The sequence below is a fragment of the Micromys minutus genome, assembly GCF_963924665.1.
Source record: "Micromys minutus genome assembly, chromosome: 7".
Lineage (NCBI taxonomy): Eukaryota > Metazoa > Chordata > Mammalia > Rodentia > Muridae > Micromys > Micromys minutus.
In genome coordinates, this window is record NC_137976.1 from 55,448,806 (window position 1) to 55,462,163 (window position 13,358).

Here is a 13,358-nt window from a genome sequence, read left to right on the forward strand (position 1 = left end):
ATGGTTTTCTCCCAATGAACTGTCTTGGAATATATGTTAAAAAAAATCAATTGACCATAAATGTAAAAATTTATTTCTTGGCTCTCAATTATATTCCATTTCTACATTCATGCAAGTTCTACATTCTCTCAATTACTATAACTTTGTGTGTGTGTGTGTGTATGTAATATTTTTGATCCAAAAGTGTAAATCAACCATCTCACCTTTATTATTTCCACCAACTGATCCACACCACTGTCCCCAGGAAATATTGGTTGTCCTAGCAACAATTCAGCCAACACACAGCCTGCAGACCATACATCTGAAGAAAAAAAACAAAACAAAACAAAAGAAAGGCTTATCACACCAAATTTGAAGTGAAACGTACATTTAACTTAGATAGCATAGTATGGATTATACCCAAATATAGCAAAATATTAGTCAAAATCAGTGATGGTTTTATTCCAAATATCGCTAAATTTTTTCAAAAGAATATCTATTCATATACTTGAACCCTTTTTATTTTGAATAAATAAGTATTTTTTAATATTCAATTTTCAGAAATCTATTTTGTATGCCAGAGAAAGAGTAGAAAGAGAGAAAGACAGACAGACAAAGACACACAGAGACAGAGACTGACTCCGTACATGTAGCTCTGGGTTGGCTGGATTCACAAGAGATCTACATGCCTCTGCTTCCTGCGTACTGAGATTAAAGCTTGTACACGAGCATCCAAGTTTTCTATAAATCTTAACAAAGTCATAAGAAGCAAGATCACAGTTATACATATGGTTTATCCATTAAGAAAGACGACTGGCTGTTCTTGCAGAGAACCTAGTTCAATTCCCAGCATTCAGATAATGGCTCACAACCATCTGTATCTCCAGTTCTAAGAGATCTGACACCCTCTTCTATAACCACAGGAACTAAGTATGCGTGTGGTATGCACATACACTTGCAGACCAAACATGCATAAAACACTCACATGCATAAAACAAATTTAAAAGGCAAGCATTTTAGATCCAAATCCATGTTTTTTATAATGTGTCAGGTGATTTGGTTGTAATTATCTTAGGACTGTTCATAGTTTTGCAGATCCTGGCACAACCCAATCTATTATCCTGTGTACAGATTTTATATATATAAATATATAAATATATATAGTATTACATATTATATATATGTATGTATATAATAGATAACTAGTATCAAAGATTTGAATAATACACTAATCAATTACTGTATCCAAAGGCATTACTGAGGACAAAGGACTAAAACTTGCTCTTGGAGACAGCTGAATTAATAAACATACTAAAGAATGTCACCTACAGTACTTGAGTAACCTTTTAGTTTACTCCTCACAGCAACCATGAAGAGTCTCAGAATCTGGATCTCCACTTGGCAGCTCAGCCTAAAGCTGACTGGAGAAAACAACCTCTACAGCACTTCTCACCGACCCAGTCACAGGCGCCATGTTCTTACAGCCACAGAAAGACAGCACCACACCAGCACCACGCATGCCTGTGGCAGGTTTCATCAAGCCTGGGCTAGAGTGCCCTAAATGTTCTGGATATTTAGGTCCTAGAGTTTAAAGCTATTTCCATACGATTTACACTGACAGCACCAACAGCAGACTGACCTAGTGTGTAAGAAGCACCAGCCTCTCGGCATGAGTGAGAAGAAAAAGAATAATGTGCAGATGTGCGTGTCAGAAAAACAACACTGTACTAAATTAGCTGGGTTTTGTCTCTTTTTTTCTGCCCCGCCCCCATGACCATGGGGGGTTTTCTGGGGGAGGAGTGTAATATGTACGCTTCAGTTTTTATTTAGGACTAAGGGGTTCCCATCAGAAACAAAATGTTAAGGGGCCGTGGAGGCGGCTTGTGGTAAAGAGAGGTGCAGACAGGATGGACTCACTAACGGGTCAGCTAGTCCAGCCTCAGCCAAGTCCAGGTTCCATGAGACACCTGCCTCAAAACTACAGTGCAGAGTAATGGAGGGATATGCTGACGTCACCCTCAGCCCAGCCCCACCCACCATAAATATATGAAATAAACTGGTTTTCTCTCTTATGGAAAGTGGGCTTTTGTCTGCTAATATAGCAACTGTACTAGAACAGGTTAAGAAGATCAATGACGATTTTAACTATCTCTAATCCTTCTATTGTTAGACATCTCCAGTGTAGCTTTTAAACTAGTAGATTTAGCTGAAAAACCAATGAACTAAGTTGCTTGGAAATTAAGTAATGCTTCATTGTAGGAATTCAGAAATATTATTGCCCTATTAATTACAATATTAATATTTTAAAAGTAACAGTATTAATGAACAAAATTTCTAAGCAGTATAGGTTCAGAAGTAACCATTCAGGAGAACTAAAAAGCTGGCACAGAAGCCTTTAGTTAACTCAGTTTCTTCAGTGCAGCCATGACTGAGCTCCAGACATGCTGTGTGTGACACACGGCCTTTGGCTATTCATCCCCACCTCATTAATGCTTTTAAAAGCTTTCCAAAAATTCTTTGAAATTTTAAGAGTCAAACAAATGCATTATACAACTACAAAATAGTATTTTTATAATTCTAATACTAAAAAAGGATGAACAGAAAAGCATAAATTGTAAAATGTAAAAAAAATGAATTCTATTCATTTCTGCAAAGTGTACTGCTGCAGCCCTGCCCTTGCCGTGCTGGACAATGAGTAAGAAACAGGTCGTTAACAGCCACGCCTGTGGCACCCAGACCCAGCACTTACCTATACTGGACGTGTAATCGGTGGCTCCAAAGATCAACTCTGGTGCCCTGTAGTACCGGGAACAGATATATGAAACATTGGGCTCTCCTCGGACCAGCTGCTTTGCACTGAGGAAAAGGCAAAAATAAAAAACAATCTTTAAATCTCTACCTTAAAGAAACAATACGCTTCCATTCACATACCATGTGCTCATCTAAACCTCCTAAGTCTGCACTAATGCAACACACTTGAAACTGTTTACAACAAAAGAAATATACAATTCCATCAAACTGATATTTTAAAAAGGGATTTTTAAAGTGAGCATTTGTCAAGTGTTAGCTAAGGAACAAAGATTGAAAAATTACAAAAGGATACACATGTTCAATTTCTTCTGGCTCCCCATTTCCTACATTCTACTGTGAAATATAAAATGGTTGACAGGCATGGTGGTGTGTACCTTCAATCCAACCACTCAAGAGGCAGAGACAGGCGTATCTCTGTGAGATAGAGGCCATTTTGTAGTGGGAGTTCTAAGTCAGCCAGGGATATACAGTAAGACCCTGTCTCGAAAATAATAAATAATTAAATAAAATATAAAACGAAGGGCGGAAAATTAAAAAGTAGCCTTCTCCAACAAAAGAATGTTATCAGATCAGGATAAGTAAATATATCAATATTTCTCACCTACATGCTTTTTAAAAGGGTGGGGGAGGGTTGGGGAAACTGGCCACTCTGCTGAACTTGGACTTCTCACTCAGGATAACCAGCTCATCCTTACACAGTCAACTCACGCATTCGCCCACATTCTAGTCGATTTACTGTTTAAACATCTGCTGCTAAACAAACTGCAAAGGGCATTGAACTTTAGGAAAAATGACTGGGACTCTATCAGCTCCACCTCTGCAGCGCTGAGTTTACTATTATTACAATGTTCCTCCTAAGGTAGTTTACAGTATGTGTTTTAAACATTACAGTGAGTCACAGTAGCTCTTGAAATATCTCTCTAGGAAACCCCATCTCAAATAAGCAGGCTACTCTAGGAGCAGGCTGCCAGTAGCATTGATACAGGAAAAACACAGCAACAAAAAATAAAAACAAACAAATAAATGCCCCAAAAGGTGGAAAATCTGAGGTAAGAGTGCAGGAAGGAGGAGACACAGACAGGAGAAAATGATCATTCAGTCTTGTGGTCTAGGGTTCCTTCCCTTCAGTGTGCTTTTAGTCAATGATGACTCTAAACTTGATTTGTTTTTTCCTTCATAATCCGTTTCAAAAGTTAACCTTCTTCTTAGGCCCAGATAAAACAATGTTTGCTACATTAACAGCAGTAGGGTTTTCGGACTGTCAACAAATCAAGATACTTAGCTTTAGTGTACTAGATAACAGACAATCCATCTTCAGTGCATTCTGGGGCCTTGGATAGCTCCTTGAGAAAGCAACTGTCCAGGACGCGGAGTTTAAACTCTAGCTCTCTCTCAAACAAATGAACAGCAAGCAGGACATGGTGGCCCATGCCTTGAGTCTTGGCACTCTACATGCAGGCAGAGGCTGCCACGACAGGGCCACAGAGAGACCCTGTCTCAAAAACCAAGCAAGGTACACTTTTAAATGGATAAAACAGATTCTTAAAATAGAAACTTCACAATAACTCAAAATCATCTAACCGAAAGCTTTGGCAGCCCATATATTCTCTTCCCTAATTACCAAGGAAGTCTTTTCCTTTGCAGGTGAGAGGTTGCCTCTGCTTGTGGTCTTACCTAAGGTTGGTCCTTACACTTCTCATTTAGCCTCTATAAAATGGGGTTTTTTTACACCCCACTTCAGCCACTGCCAGACCTGTTACACCTAGTTAAAAATTATCAAGAAGAGAGTAAGACTGTGCAGACCTGTTACACCTAGTTGAAAATTATTAAGACGAGAATAAGGCTGTTTTGTTAAGTTTCCACCTTAAGTGTCTCCAAAGTTCTACCTCAGAGTTGTTACAGAATGAGCTACTTCACTACTTCATGCCTGTGAAAGCTCCCTTTCAAATCAATCAGGGCACAGCTACTTTACATCCCAAGAGAGTCCTGGTGCTAACAGTGCTCTGCCTTGATGCTGAGAAGAGGAACTTGCACCTAGTGGCTGTTGCAGGACTTGGCAGTTACCCTCCCTCCTCGGTAACAAGGCCCATGTGATTCAGGCGCCTTTTCATATGTGAAATAACCAGGAGCAAGATTCAACCATCAAATTAAAAAAAAAAAAAAAAAGCTTTAGTGTGTATTGTCACCTGAGCCATAGCCTGCAAAGTGCTGAGATCCTGGGATAGGCTTTGTTAAGTAGGAATGGTGTGAAGACACTGCAGAATGAGAGGAAGCATGAACTTACTGATTGGCTCAGGTTTTCCAAAGACCTCCTTACACCTATGGAAAATGTATCTGATGCTCAACCCTCAATCTGACCTGTGGATTGGTGTAGAAGTCTATATAAAGAAGGAACACAGGTACAAGTCAATATATGATCTGTGGTGCTAAACTGAAAAAGAAGGACTTGTAACAAGGGTGGAAAAGTATCCAAGTTACAACAGATGTCTCAGAGGAAAGAGTGCGGGCTGCTGCTTGGTGGCTGGAGCAGAATGGAAGAAGGAAGAGGATTATCTGACCTATGGGCATAGAGGTCTGACTGCATGTTGGGAGGCTTATCACTACTTAATACACAAAGAGAAAGCATGAAGGTTTTACTACTACTACCAGTATATGACCAAGGAGCTGGTGGCTTAAAAAAAAACAAACTTGTTAGAATATGCAAAAATGGGGAAATAACAGAGAAAATATTAATATTAAATATTAAGTAATAGAGAAAAATACTGCTTTTCAGAATTTTACTATACTCCTGTATTGAGGTTAAGTATAAAGTTAAAGGTATATATATGAAAAATAATACGCAGAAGTTAACTGTAGGATAAAGGGCACACACATTTATTGTTCCCATAAAAATTATCAAAACCATTCTGAACTACATTAGTTTATATTCCCTGAGTACCATGTAAGGATGATGGGGCTTATAGACTATCACTGTTAAATCAATCTATTTAAGAGAGTGTGGGAAAGAAGAAGGAGGAAGGGAAGTGTTAAGTAAGAAAGCCAGCTTACCTTCCGAAGTCACAGAGTTTTAATACAGCTGTATCAGGATCCAACAAGAGGTTTTGTGGTTTAATATCTCGATGGCAGATTCCAAAGGAATGGATATAGGCTAGACTTCTGAACAGCTGATACATATACAACTGGAATAATAAGAGACATTAATTCAAACATCTGAATCATTATGCAGTAAATAACATTCTCAGCAGAACATGTAAAATGCTGATTATTATTATAGTCTTCTCTAAACAAAGTTTCAAGGTATTTCTACATAAATTAGAAAATGAAAGTATCATTAAACATACTATGTCCTTCGGTAATTTAGAAGGTATTCAGGTGTGGCGGCATACACCTGAGGCAGGGAATTCTAAGTTTAAGGACATCTGGGCAACTTAGTGAGACCACGTCTCACACTGAAACTCTAAGAGGGCACTTGCCTAGCGTGCACACGGTCCTGCACTCAATTCCCATCACCCACTCTACTCAGGCCAGCTGGGTGGATTTTTTTTTTTACTAACACGGATAAGAGCTCAGAGACAGAGAGATCATAAGCCAAGGGGTTGAAGATCAGCAGCAGCCTTTAGATCAGAAGCCAGGCCCGCTATTCTTCCAAGGATCTCAGGCTGTAAACACGGACCATCTTTTAGAACCATTTGTTTTTCTGACACATTAGCCTCAAATCATTAATAGAGATGTAGGAAAGCTCATGAGTAAGAAATCCTATCAATTCCTATTGAGACGCCATAACCCTGATGGTAAATAAAGGTTACCAGCCTTTTAACATCTTCAGAATAATGTAGACTTCCAATGTGATTTAAAAACAGAGGCCTAGATGGATCTCTCTGAGTTTAAGGCTCACTTATTCTACAAAGTGAGTTCCAGGAGAGCCAGGGTTACACAAAAAAAAAGGTCTCAAAAAAAAAAAAAAAAAAAAGCTACAAAGAAACAAACAGATGCCCAGCTACCTCGACACAGCAGTGGTAAATCTTAACTGCCAGCTTGGCAGTACTTAGAACATGAAAACAAATTCTGGACATGTCTGTAAGGGCATCTGCACTATTCCATAGGCTAGCTACCTGAACTGAATAGAAGGAAAGGAGCTCACGCACCATGTGTGCTCTCTGCATGTGCCCCATGCTCACCCACTATGTCTTCCCTACCACGATGCACAGTATCCCCTAGAACTACTAAGCCACAATAAACCTTTATGTCCTTGGGTTGCCTTTGTCTGGAATTTCATCAGAGCAAGCAGAGAAATAATGCCTTCAATCTTCAACTTATCCTGAGGTCAATGCTCTCGTTCATCATTTACTTCTTTCCTTCCTTTCCTATTTATTTATTTTTACTCTCTCTCAGGACAGACTTCTATCGACTAGAGCCTGGCCCGATCCTGTCACTCTCTAGTCTAGAAAGTGCTGAGATCCACCTTCAATCTGTTATACATTCTCACTCTGAGCTCTAGTCCCTAGTTAACACCATGGAAATAAAAAATACCACTGTCTGATTATAAAGACAGAAAAAGTACTGACAAAGACTCCATCTCTTCAGACTGTACTGCTACAGACTGGCATTACTGAAGTTGACATGAAAGCTACTTTCCTTCAGAGGTGTGAGAAAACTGGTAAGGCTAGACAGGTTTAATGTTAATTTAAATCACGTTACACAAGTTAAAGCTTTCTTCAAAATGAACCATGACAGAAATATATACATAACATCTTCAATGTCAGCATTTTGGAATTAAATTATATTAAACTGGAAGGGGTTCCATCGTCACATACCTTGACATAGATCACAGGGAGTGTCTGCTTGGCTCGACTATAATGTCTGGCGACTCTGTACACTGTTTCTGGAACATAGTCCAGCACCAGGTTAAGGTAGACCTCATCTTTCTGTAAGGTTTTTAAGAAGAAAAGAACAAAAACAGATTAGAGATTGATCTTAAGTATTCAAGTTAAGAGTATATTCTCTAAACACCTCATACTCAGATGTTTAAAGAAACACTTCACGTGGTTAATTTTAATTATGAAATTACTTTTGAACATGAGCAGAACTGTACAAGTGCATCATCTACCATACTTTGTAATCCCCAGTAGAGCTGTCCCATCATATTGCTTATACAGGTCTTATGATAGCTTATCATGTATCATAATGTTTATTATTTTCTAGGCTGAAAAAAAAAATCAATGTCTTTTCTCCTATGTAGAAAGATTTGCTTGAAGATAGCATTTAGTCAAAAGCCAAGAAAGCAGGCTGCTGCCCCTGGCTCTGCTGCCCCTGGCTCTGCTGCCCCTGGCTCTGCTGCCCCTGGCTCTGCTGCCCGCTGATGCGTGTGACTGATGATAGGTCTCGGCTTCAGCTTCTTCAGCTCCTAAGAAAGGATGCACTAAGGATTCTTGGAAGCGCTCCAGCCTCCACTCAAATGTCGTTTGTTAGACAGTCTAGTTCACTAGACTGACCACTTCGTAGATCACTGATCTGTATAGCTTGTCAACTGGTCTCCACTGTAGCAGCATAAAGGCAAGAGTTCAGGGTAAGTCAAGAGAAAGAAGGGAGTTAGAGCCAAACAGGAAAGAGAAGAAAGCACTAGTCACACCCTGTTCTCCGGCTAAACGGAAGAAGAAAACTGAAGAACCTGCAGGTGACTGTCATAGTCCCACCTATCAAGCTCGCTTCCCAGTCAGTGTTCTGAGTGCACCAGGGAGGGAAGGGTGAGCGCAGGTGTCAAGTCACCCATGTGTTCTTCTCCCACTCTGTGACTAAGTGTGGGTTCTTATCTTTTAAATGAAGACTGAAACAGAAAACTTTATTGGCGATACAGGTTCAGAGCATTCCACAGAGCTCAAGAAACATCTTTTTAATGGTCTTCCTTCTTTCATAGCCAACTGCTTGGTCACTCTCATCAGCACGGGGGTAAGGGGACAATGACAGCAGCCTGCTGGCTATCTTTATAAACAAGGTCTAACTACAACACAGCTATGCCCCACCAATTAAATATTGCTATTGCTGTCTTAGGGCTAAAATGACAAGAGTCAAGTCGTTGTGGCAGCGACTGGGAAGTTTGCAAAATAGTCTGCAAAACTGAAAGCAACAAACAATCTGTGTGTTTTTCATAACTCTGTCGATACTTCGCTTTCTGTACAGTCTGAACTCAAAGCGGCACGGTTACAAAGAAACTTCAATTCTGTTGTCTGGTCTCATATTTAAATCATCACCAATAAATTAGGTTGGATTTGAGAGATGATCTATCTTGGTTTAAGTATTTGAAGTCCCTGTTAAGAATTTGGGGTTGGAGCAGTGATGGTACATGCCTTTAATCCCAGTGCATAGGCCACAGCTGTCTGTAGCTCCAGTTCCAGAGAGATCTTGACACTGTCACATAGGCATGTAATCAAAAAACCAATGCACATTGAATGAATGAATGAATGAATAAATGAACGAACGAATGTGAAATCTGGGTTCAGGCTACAGGTGATGGTACAAGTGTTTAATACCAGCAGAGGGATCTCTGTGAGGCAAAGCTAGTCCTGCCTTGGAAGGAAAACAAGAGAAAGGGTAGATGGGGGTTCTTAGGTCCACAAGGAGTAAACAGAATGAATGAGTGAAAGAAAGAAAGGAAAGGAAAGGAAAGGAAAGGGAAGGAAGGAAGGAAGGAAGGACGGAAGAAAGAAAGAGAAACCAGTTGATTAATTTTGACCAGACAGGCCCCAAGTTAGTTCTTACAAAGGGGGAGCTGGCAGCAGGGACTCAAAGCAAGACCCAGCCAATGCAGAACTGTGGTGCTCTTTGTTGTGTATCTTTACTGGCAAATGTATCTGTATATTAAGAACCTGGGACAAAATTCTAATAAAAACTAGTGAAACAAGAGTCTAGAACAGTGGTTCTCAGCCTGTGGGGTGTGTCCTTCCGGTCAATTTATAACAATGAAAATATACACTAAAGTTATAATACTTACATTATGATTTATAACAATAGCGCTATTACAGTTATCAAGTAGTAACAAAAATAATCATGGTTAGGGGTCAGCACAACATAAGGAACTGTATTAAAGAGTTGTAGCATTAGGAAGGTTGAAAACCACTGCTTTTCAACACTGTGAAATAAAAACAAGAACACAGAGAGGTGAAACAATACAGTAAAACTTCAAAATGCTCTGAAGTCTAAAACATGCCATCACAAATGGGTAAGTTCCATACATCATATCACAGGAAAGGCTGGACAGTCAAACAGGCAGTGGATAAGGGGGATGGATGGTACAGGTTCTCCAGCTGCCTAGGAGGGTGGAACAGAAAGGCTATTCGAATCCAGGACTGGTAAGGGAAACACAGAAAGGCCTTTGGGTGGGTGGGGGGTGGGCACTCAGTGTTTAAGAGCACACACTCTAGTCCCCACATGAAAGTTCACAGGTGCCTACAACTCCAAGGAGATCCAATGCCCTCTTCTGGCCCTCAACACCACCAGGCATACATATAGAAAAAAATTTTCATGTACATAAAATAAAATTTAAATTAAAAAGCACAGAAAGCTAAGCTAAAAATAAACGACACCAACAAACAACAAACAAAAATAATAATTTTAAAAAGCAGGAAAACATGGCTGTGCTGAAATTTTGTGTAGAATTAATGTCAGGCTACATTTTTCAGGTACATGTGAAACAATTGCATTTCGTGTTTAGATTTAGAGGTCATTCTCAAAACATCTCATTATGTAATATCCTAAAGTCTTAAAAATTTCCAAAATCCAACACACCTGGGTTCACAAGCTCAAATACGAGAAATTCAACTTGTATTACTAGGACCCAACTCGGTTGACCTCAGGAGTTAGAAGGTTGGTTAATATAGGCAGCCAAACCTTTATCTAAAAGATGCTAGACTCAAGGGTTCCTCATTCTAAACCATATATGAGAGAGTTTATCGTGATTGACACACTTATGAGAAACCCAGAAATGTGGATAACGCTAGAAAGGACACAATTAAGGATGAATGTTGAATGTTCAGGGGGCTTCCAGCCCTAAGGCTCTAGGTCTGTTTATAAGTGTTATCGTTTGGTCAGGGTTTGAACTGCTTACTTTGAAGTTAATTACACTATTGGAATCGCACATGTCTTACACCGAATAGAACTGGGAGGTGGTGGAAGAAGCAGGTCACTGGGTGTGCCTTGAAGGATGGTACCTGTCCTGCTTCCTTGTAGGCCAGTGCACACAGCACAACACATTCCACCCATCTCCAGTAGTAGCAACACCTGTAGCACTCACTGCTCAACAGTCCAAACCCAGCCTGCTGATTCTCAAACCTACCTATTAGCTATGAGCCTGTAAAAGTAAGTCACATACTCGAACACACAACAGTGGACAGGCAAAGGTTAGCATCCCTTTTGCAAAGGGGAAGAATAGTAGAAAACCAAAACCAAATAAGCATCCTTAAATCCATTAAATCTTAGCCCTTGGATGTTCACCTACATTCCTCCCACCATACGTCTGCACAATGGTATTTTCAGGTTATTAAGGCCTCACCACAACTGACAACCTGAAAACAGCAGCTGACATTGTCAAAACATCTTAAATTGTGAGTGGAAATAATTTAAATTGTTTTCCTTGTATATTTTTGTCACACCAGTGTTTTGGGAGCTGGCTGACACTGTATGATTTTATTTATTAGAGGTTTGAAGAAACAAATGACTATAATGGTTAAGTAACAAATGTAAAGTTACGCCAGACTCTATAATACAAATGGGTAGTGGGTGGTGAATTGATATATGACTTAACTAGACGCATTCATAAACAATTCACAGAACATACTAACCAAAAAGGCAGCAGGAGGCAGATCTGACAGCCAGACTGCAATCTCCTGTTTTTAACCAGCCATCTAAAACCAACACCACTAACAATGGCTTAAGTGGGAGAGCAAGTACAGACTGTCAGGCCTAACAGGCCAGACAGAGAGAACTCTTTGTGTGAAACCTAACAAGGCAGAAAGCCTTATAGTGAAAATTCAGAGCATCAATATACAGAGATCAACCAGCAAAATCAAACCAAAGCTGACAGCCATCTGGAGGACAGGTCTAACTATCCAGAACTCGAGCGATCTCTGAGGCACTCATACTGCAGAAGTGCTGTGTTCAGACAACAGATAACTCCTCTGCTCTGACAGTTCAGGTCTTATAACAAGTACTGACAAAATCCTCTTAGGCAGCACAAAGCAAGAATGCATCAAAGGGAGGCAAACAAAACCACGTCTGCTAGAAGGCCAATACTTCCATTTATTATACTTTGAGAAACATGGAAACTTAAGGAAGGGTTTTTGTTAAGTTGAAATATTTTAATGTAAATAACCATGGGTTTAATTCCTAAACTCCTGAGAACATTCAACTCCAGAAAACATGTAGAAAAAAACAGATATTTCATGCTCTCAAAGTAGTTTTAAATATTTTTTATTTGAGGTTCCTGTAAAGATTATTCAGGGGACTCATTTATGACAGTATTTTAAAAAGAAAGAAGACCCAGGATTTCCCCACTTCTGGCATTTGTATTTTTCTAAAACTCTGGTTTGCTATAATCTCAAAACAATTTCCTGTGAGTTGCCAGAACACTCAGCAACTGGATGTAAATTAAAGGCAATGATAAGAATGCGCACAGAAAGCACACAGCCGTAAGTGCAGCTCACCAGCACAAGCACCGACCTCAGAGCTGCAGTGAGCTCCAAATCTGCCTCAGGATCTGCTCCCACGGCTGTGAGAGCGTTCTCTCCTACAGAGTGCACCTCACTGGCACAGGGTGTAATTAAGAGCGCTTCCACACAGGCTCACTCAGTCCCCCACGGAGGCCAGGTTTAAGCTCTACAACCCGGGCGGACATTTGAATAGCATGGCTTAACACCACCTAATGGTAGCGGCATAGACAGGGACAGACTCCAGCTTATCATTGTAAAATGTGAGATGGTTCTATCACCCCCACCCCACACTATTTGTGAGATCAAAAAAATAAAATGGCTTGAGGCCGAAGCTTTAAAGAGACACAGTATCATTCTACAATGTTCATGGAGGCAAGGCAGTGATTCAGAGCGTTTAGTAATAATAAGACAGCCAACCCTGCATTCTCAGAATTTATGGACAAAAAGCCTTGTAATGAGTTGTCCTTCCTCAGATGGGTGTACAGGGCTACCAAAAGACAGACATTGTAGCGATAGTAAGATGGGCTGAGGATTAATGGGAAATCGTTTGCTTGAGAAGCTGTGGGAGAAGATGGAAAAGGAAGGCACTGTAGTTTGAATGAGCAATGTCCCCATAGGCTTGTGTGTTGGAACACTTGGTCCCCAGCTGGCCACACAGTTGATTTAGTTATGGAACCTTTAGGAGGCGGAACCCTGGAGTAGGTACACCACCAGAGGCAGAGGTTTAACAGCCTGACCCCAGTTTCTGTTCTCTCCTCTGTTCCCTGTGTGCATATAAAATGTAATCCTTTTGCTTCCTAGGTGCCAGACTGTGCCCCTGCCAACACCTTCCAGGCCATCACCAATTGCATCCCCTCGATGACTGTA

At 40.3% G+C, this 13,358-nt stretch overlaps 1 protein-coding gene across 2 annotated transcripts in view; it reads right to left on the reverse strand.

The window, feature by feature from the left end:
• The window catches only part of GSK3B (glycogen synthase kinase 3 beta), a 127,833-nt gene that overhangs the window by 39,465 nt on the left and 75,010 nt on the right, over window positions 1–13,358 (reverse strand). For both annotated transcript variants that reach the window (XM_080919632.1, XM_080919631.1), the window contains exons 4-7: window positions 7,605–7,715; window positions 5,839–5,969; window positions 2,729–2,835; window positions 204–301 (exon numbers count right to left, since the gene is read on the reverse strand). In XM_080919632.1, coding sequence (XP_080775758.1) covers window positions 204–301; window positions 2,729–2,835; window positions 5,839–5,969; window positions 7,605–7,715 — 447 coding nt within the window. The remainder of the gene's footprint in view (window positions 1–203; window positions 302–2,728; window positions 2,836–5,838; window positions 5,970–7,604; window positions 7,716–13,358) is intronic.